The sequence below is a fragment of the Gavialis gangeticus genome, unplaced genomic scaffold (genome assembly GCF_001723915.1).
Source record: "Gavialis gangeticus isolate Ggan-Ray unplaced genomic scaffold, GavGan_comp1, whole genome shotgun sequence".
NCBI classification, from domain to species: Eukaryota; Metazoa; Chordata; order Crocodylia; family Gavialidae; genus Gavialis; species Gavialis gangeticus.
The window spans coordinates 23346352-23353805 of NW_017729014.1; the positions used below are offsets into that span (position 1 = coordinate 23346352).

The following is a 7454-nucleotide window of genomic DNA, read 5'->3' on the forward strand; positions in this document are numbered from 1 at the left end:
TTTTTTTTTTTTTTTTTTTTTTTTTTTTTTTTAAGGAAAAATGTTAAGAAGTGAAGCCAAGAGCGAGTATGAAGAGGAAGTCAACAAAAAATATTCAAAGTCCAGTTTATCCTTCCTTGGCTGTCTTGCCAAAAGTCATATTGGCCTAAGAAGTGGCACATACTAAAGCGTGCTTTGTGGGTAAATGGAATTGTGTTCATGACTCAGGAGGTGTGTTGTGAAGTCATCTTTAAAGAAAGTTGAAGTGTTTTTTCTGTTTGAAAAGTGTATAAAAAGATACTCTTCTTGAATGACTTGAGAACTGAGTGGATGAGGTTTTCTAGGAATCCCCCTGAAGGAGTTAATATACGTGCTTGCAGAGCCTTCTCTGTCTCCAGTTGGTGTGGAAGGCTCTGCCACTACTGTCTGTTTAGGTCTTGAGACTGATTCACTGACTCCCACAGTTCCACGTTGGTGTGGATATGGGAACCAGGAGCGACCTATACCCAACCAGGAGTTAAGTATCCAAAATCCCCTCCTTCAGGCAGGCAGCCTTCTGTGAGTGTGGACCGATGGGGGTTGGAATTGTCATTAAATATGATATTGAGGCCTCCTATATCCACGTATCTTCAAATAGAGTGTGCAGCACAGCATGGAGGCAACCCTATCTCCTACCCTGGCAGCAGCTTTCTAGGAGCCCCACAAGAAAGCTAAGGATAGAAAATGTAATGGAGCCAGGCCCCTTTCTGACTGATGTGCTCCCCAGTACCAGATGGTTGAGGAACACGTCAAAGTCATCAGATTGCTTGTGCCAAAGATCCCAGGTTTGGTTAGCCTTTGCTGAAGCATCCAGTGTCTAATGTGTGTTCTTAAACAAAAGCAGTTTTTAATGGCCAAGTACAGAAAATAAAGAACAAGCCATACAAACAAGGCTCCTACACTATTGTCATTGCACAGAACTTGCCTGAGAAAGTGTAGTGACCTGCCTGAATTGAGAGCAGCATTCTTCAGTCTCCTGTGTAGAGACATCACACCCTCAAGTAACCTGTTAAGTTTGAAATGAGCATGAATTATGCATGAATCCACTGGTTTGCATGGCTTGCGGTGCTTGTTGACTGGCTTTTATGGAGGCACCCTGTGGACAGGAGGAAGCAACAGCTGTGATGTATCTTCATTTTTAGTAAGGCTTCTGATGCCATTTCCCACAACCTTCTCATATAAATAAGCTAAAGAACGGTGGTGTAGATAAAAGTACTATAATGTGCGTGCATAACTGGTCGGATTATAGAGCTCAGTGCCAAATTGTGAGGGGGCAGAGTTCCCTAGGGGTCTATCCTGATTGTGAGAGAGGTTGTGGAGTCTCAGTCACTGGACGTTTTAGTTGCAGGTTAGGCAGATATCTTGTTTGGAGTGGTTTAGGCAGGAATGATGTTGTCTTGAGCAGGAACCTGGCCTGCATGACTTCTCAAGGTTTCTTCCAGCACTGTATATTCCTGACCGTACAGCAGTGTGGTTCTGGTAGATGGGCCGAGGCATAATCTGCCTGTCAAGCTGATCTGCTAGTGAGTATGTGATCAGATCCTGAAGTGAATTTGTTCCCTTCTGTTTTCTACAGGAGTGGGGGACCAGTTGCCCACATGCTTTTCTTGGTGCCTACAAGCTTCAGCATGACATGTCCTGGACTCCATCTGAGAACATTGAAAGACGAGATGCTGAAATTGGCATCATTGATAAGCTGCTGAGCCAGCAGGCAGCACTGCCTCAGTGTGCAGAGCCCAATTTCCAAGGCCTCATCAAGTGAAGCAGGCTGGCAGTAATCGTGGAGGAGACGTGAACAGCTGAAGTAGCTAGCACTGCAAAAAAGAGTTTCAGGAATAGACCAAGAATCAAAAAATGGTGATTCTGCTCATTTCAGCTACTACTAATTCATTTTACCTTGAAAAGTTTGAACGCAAAGTTTTGTTTTTTTTTCAGTCCCACCCAAACATCCAGTAATGTGTAGCTTTGGCTTATGGCTATATAGGGCCAAAAAAACCCTACTGTCTTTTTCACTAGGCTCTTTTTTCTGTGATAACATGAAAAAGAGGTGATGTTGCTTCCCTGATGGTCTAGGAGATGCACGAGAGGCAAGAATTTGTGTATGATATCCCTTATTGGGCCGACTGTATGGTTGGGTACAGATATAGATCAATGTTCAGGTATCACAGGGCTGAAAGAGCATACTGTAATACCCAAAAGCTTCCCTATACTTTTATCAAGCATACAGTTGGTTCAAGTAAAAGGTATCACCCACAAGAACGTAAAAAAGAGGTATTCCTTCTCCCCAAAGGAGTCTTCAGATATGTATCAACCAAAAGACTAAAAAGAAAATCTTGTTTCTCAATCACCAGTTTTGTAACTCTGCCGTTTGTATCAGAATTGCACAGCTTAATGTTCACCCTGCCCTTTTCTGCAGCTGCTAAGGACTCTAATTGTGAATCAGTCTCGCTGCAGTGATCTCTTTCACTGACGTTCACTCTATTCCAGTGAACGGAATCGCTCCAGTATCAATCCAAGTAAATCCTTATGTGCTCCCTTTTAGAATATCCTTCTGTTATCAGGTTCCCCTTGGATATAGGGGGAGTAAGAAATAGGATCCACCCAGGGGGTGTGTTGTGTGTCTGCCTGTCTGTCAGCTGTGCTGCCACCGGTGAGGAAAGAGGTCCATTCTAGCTAGCTCTGGTTTATACAGTGTAGTACCATCTAGTACAATGGGGCTTTGAGATCCGTTTAAGGGTACTATGGGGTGCTGAGCAATATTAACACTGTTGGGTGTGCAAACATCTATACACCATTTGCAAGAAAAACCCAGAGATTTCAAAGACGAATCTATAGCATTAAAAACACTCTGCCCTGTTGTGGTCTTTCTGAGTTCTTTTCAACAGAAGAATTGTTCTTTTATTCTTCCATAGTCCAAAAAAGCAGCGAAAGGTAATAACTGGCATTTTCTAAGGGGTGCCTTGGTGCCTGTGCACAGGTAACAGGGGTTCTTCCGTTTGAGGGCAGGTCCTGGGATCCAACAAACCCCGGCCTTGGGAGTTCTCAGCCACACGGGTTTTGAGTTGCAGGGGAACTGAGGGAGGCTGTGGCCTCCCTGCGTCTAGTGCCATAACATGGGAGAACAGGAAAATACCTGGCACCTGCTCAGCTCCAGTGGATGCTATTACTCCGTAAGACTCCACCAGTGTTTGTGTGAGGCAGAGGTGTACCTACAATGTCATCCCTTCCCTCTGCAACTTGATAGGGAATCACAGTTACTGTAGTGGGGGGGTGTCAGACTTGTCTTGGGTTCTGGACCATGGGGGCTCCTTCCAGGCCGGATCCAGCCCAGGGCATAGTGGCTACAGCCGTGGCAGCTGCTCGCATGGTGGCAGAGATATAACAAGGCAGCTGGTGCCCAGTGTCCTGTCAGCGTATGAGAATAAAAGCATTTTCCTACTTCACAGGTGGATGTGAGAACATTAAGGACAGTGAGGTACTCTGATGCTATGAGAATGGGGACTAGGTAAGTGTAATAGCCTGCAATAGACCAGTGATTCTCAGCCAGACAAAAGTCTTTAGACCAGTGATTCTGGGGTGCCTTGAGATCATGGGGTGCTAGGCAATGCTAGTAGTGATTTGAAACAGGAATCCATAGGATTAAAACTGTTCTGCCCTGCTGCGGGCTTTCTGAGTTCTTTGCAACAGAAGAATTGCTCTAGTGTTTTTCTGTCATCAGAAAACAAGTGAAAGTTCAGAGCTGGCATTTCTGAGGGGTGCCTCGAGTCTAGCAAAAGGGTGCCTTAAGTCTAGCAGGGCTTGAGTAGTGCTGCTCTAGACTTAATTGACAGTAGACACTAAACATGTAACTGAAAGCCCCATAAGTACGTATTTGGCTGATCTTCCCTACGTGGATCCTCAGCCTGTGTGTTTCTAGTCTACCCCTTTGCTTTCTCCCTCCTTCCCCACCCCCTTCCCCTTGTACTCTCAGTGGCAAGAAGAACAGTGGCAGCAGAGCAGCTGGAGGTTTGGTGCTGCTGGGGGGAAATAAGCACCCCTTTTTATTTTTTTGCCACAGAGACTTGTATTTAGTGGCCAAAGAAACCCTCCACGGTTTCTGGCAGGAAAAAATGAGATGACATCACCCTATAACAGGAACTACATTTCCCAGATTGCCCTTTACTGATGCGTGCTCTTGTGCTGCTGCTGCTGCTGCTGCATCTTCCCCTGCCAGAGCTGGAGACAAGGGGAAGGGAAGGGAGGGAGGTTGTGGCTCCCGCCCACACTTTTGGCAATGCCCACCCAGCCCTTGCAGGAGAGACAGGAAATTGGCATCTCTGGGCTCTCCTTCCTGAGGCTGTCTGCAAAGTACCAAAAAAAGTCCCCATTTTAAAATGAACAGTTATTGGGCTGTCACTTGTAATTAGGGAGTGGAACAAGGCAGTGTTAGCAATCTACTGACATTGCCAGCACACTCTGTTGACTCCTAGGGAAAGAGGACCCCTCCCAGTCATTTTAGTCTTGGTGAATGTGCAGTGGGCTGTTTTCTAGAAAAGTGGCCTCCATCTACACTTGGTCCATCTCTGTATTTGAAGGAGGAACATGTTCTAAGCTACGTATATTTGAGGGATCAGGGCCCTGCTAATTTCAGCCCTATTTCTGTTGCAAGAGCAGCTCTGCTTTCCCCTGGCCTTATAGTTAATGCAGCACAATGCACTCTCAACACATTCCTGATGCTTCATGTCCGCTGCAGGGTTAGCTTGGAGCTTTTATACCCGCTTTGTGATTGCTAGAGAGGTTCCTGTATACAGGAAGTCCTGAGGGTCCTGTTCTTCCCTTTTTATTGCTAGGGTGGCATAAAATGACCTTAAATGATTAGGCCCCATGTGTTCAAACTGCAGCTCTTCCAGTGCTCAGTATTAATAACATTGACCAAAAGCCAAGATCTATTCCTATCCTCAGAGGCAGCAAGTATCACTTACTCCCTCCCCCTTTTGCAAACAAGAAACAAGGACACTTGTAACAGTGATAAACACTCAGTTACAGTCCCCTCGCATATCCCTTCAAAGGCTGTAGTGTTGAAAGCCCAGCGACACAGTCGTAAGCATTAGAAAGCCAGGAAGTGCACAGCTCTGGTAATAGTTCGCAAACAACTTGGTGTCTATAGACATGCCGCACACAAGACGCGTGGTAGCCCTGTCTGCAGTGATGTTGGAAGAACAGGGTGGCACTTTGCATCATGCCAGAGGTGTCAGGCCCAAAACTCGGGGGATTATTTTGGAGAAATGGGGTATTTTGTTTAATGGGGGCAGACTTCAAATTTCCTGACTCTATTGTGTGCAAAGTACTACTTTAAACATTGACTTCCTGTTTTCGCAGAGTTGTGGTGAGGGCTCTTCAGCCTCAATATTGTGCGTGGGACGAGGGAGCGTCGCTGGTTTTGAAGTCTCAGTTCAGGGTTTTGAAATCTCATGTTCTGCAACAGTACAGGGATCTGGAGGAACTACTGAGCAGCATAAACTCCACTTCAGTGGAACATTTTGAGACTGGATAATTGCAGCTCCAAAAAATCTATGAAAAACAGGAGCAGAAAAACATGGCTGGAAAGGCCCTTAGGAGGTCATGTAGTCCAGCTCCCCGTTCAAGGCGCGGTCACCTTTTTGTGAGCCATCCCAAATGTTTGTCTGATTTGCCCTTAAAATCTTCCAGTGCTGGCAATTCTCCAAACTCTCTGAGCAATGTGTTTCAGTATTCAACCCCTGTCATAGGTAGGGGAAGTTCTTTGTAAAATCTAACCTTATTGCCCCTTGTTGCATTTTTAGTTCATTACTGCTTCTCCTGTCCCCCTGCCCATGAACACAGACAACAATTGACTGCCATCCTCTATAACAATCCTTTCTATATTTGAAGGTTATTATCAAATGCCCTCTCTGTCTTATCTTTTTCAAAGTAAATAATCCCAATTCTTCCAGTCTTTTTTCAGATGTCATGTTTGCTAGACCTCTAATCATTTTATTGGTTTTCTATGGTCTCTGTCCAGTTTGTTCAATTAGCTCTTGAAGGGCAGTGCCCCAAACTGGAGAAAGTACTACAGGTGAGGCTTCCTCTGCACTGAATAGGGTGGAAGAAGTATTTCCTGTGACTTGAATCTCACAATCGTATTAATGCACCCAAAATGCTGCTAGCTTTTTGTGCAATGATATTGCAGTGTTGAGTCACTTGCTTGCCATCTGCTATAGCTTCCAGGTCCTTTTCACAATACTGCGGACTAACCAGTAATTCCTCATTTCATATTCGTGAATTTGACTTTTTTTGTTAAGTGTAGCACTTTGTGTGTGTAAGGGTATTGGCCTTGTAAAAGGTTTGTCTGAAAATAACTATGCTGTTCAGAGAAAACTGAGTGGGCAGTTGGGTTAGGAGCAGGGCTCCAAGCTGTTGCCCACTGGGGTTGGTTCTCAGTGAATATCCATCTCCTTTAGTTTATTTATTAATAAATGTAACTTGATCCTGAAAGCTGACTATGGTTCCTCAATTGAACCGCAAACAACACATTTTGCACTTGACCTTACTGAATTTCATCCTGTTTATTTCGGATGGTTTCCCCCAATTTATCAGGGGATCCTAGTCCTTTCTGCTAAACCAGTGGCTCAACCTTTTTTTTAGTGCAGTATGAAGGCACCCCCCCCAAATATTTTGGAGTGGAGTGGCACCCTGATTGAGAACCACTCAATCTAGAATCGAGCTCCGTGGCTCCCAGCCAGCGGGGAGATGGGCACGTAAGTGCAGCCTTGGTCCTTGCCTGGCTGTGTCCCTACCCCCACTTCCCAGCCCCTCAGCAAGGATGTTTTCTTAGTAGTTTTTTAAAATGCGTGCTGCTCCGTGGGCAACGTTTATGGAGATGGCCTTGAGTCTAGACTGGTTGAGCACCCCTGACGTGAGGGCCCGAGTGAGGGGGCCCGATCCCACCCTGCGCTCCAGGATTGGGCCCGCCGGCCTGGATTGGGTCTGCAGGGTCTCGCCTGGTCCCTGCACACTGGGAGTGGGGCCTGAGATCCCGCAGGCCGGGCCTGGGCCCTCTCCCCGTGCTGAGAGCGGGGCTGGCGCCAGCCGCGGCCAAGGGCAGCCGTCCCCGAGGACCGTCCGGTTGTCCTCTAGCGCTAGGAAACCAGACACGTTGGTGTGCTGGGGAGAAGAGCTGGGGCACAGCGGGTCGCATTTTGTATCGCTGGGGGACGAGAAGCCCAGCCTCCCCTCTCGGTCGGGCGGGGGCGATGCGGACGCGCTCGCCCCCCACGTGCCCGCGCACGACAGACGGAAGCGCCCAAGCCCCGCCCCGCGCCGTGCGCGGTGACGTCAGGCCCCTGCTCGGAGGCGAGGAGACCCCGCAGAGCTGCCAACGCCCGGTGCGGACGAGGTGGGTGAGTGCGGTGGGGCCGGGCCGGGTTGGGGCCGGGACC

At 47.3% G+C, this 7454-nt stretch overlaps 2 protein-coding genes across 4 annotated transcripts in view; both read left to right on the forward strand.

Moving 5' to 3' along the window:
- CUNH1orf50 (chromosome unknown C1orf50 homolog) overlaps positions 1–2829 on the forward strand; it is a gene marked incomplete at its 5' end in the record, with an annotated part of 7132 nt that extends 4303 nt beyond the window's left edge. Inside the window, one exon of the mRNA XM_019512030.1 lies at positions 1595–2829. Coding sequence (XP_019367575.1) covers positions 1595–1780 — 186 coding nt within the window. The remainder of the gene's footprint in view (positions 1–1594) is intronic.
- A 4496-nt stretch (positions 2830–7325) lies between these two features.
- The window catches only part of CDC42 (cell division cycle 42), a 27297-nt gene continuing 27168 nt past the window's right edge, over positions 7326–7454 (forward strand). For 2 of the 3 annotated variants that reach the window (XM_019512031.1, XM_019512033.1), the window contains exon 1: positions 7326–7411. The gene's annotated coding sequence lies outside the window, so the exon portion shown is untranslated. Of the gene's footprint in view, positions 7416–7454 lie in introns of all 3 variants that reach the window. The other variant, XM_019512032.1, reaches the window with a different exon arrangement.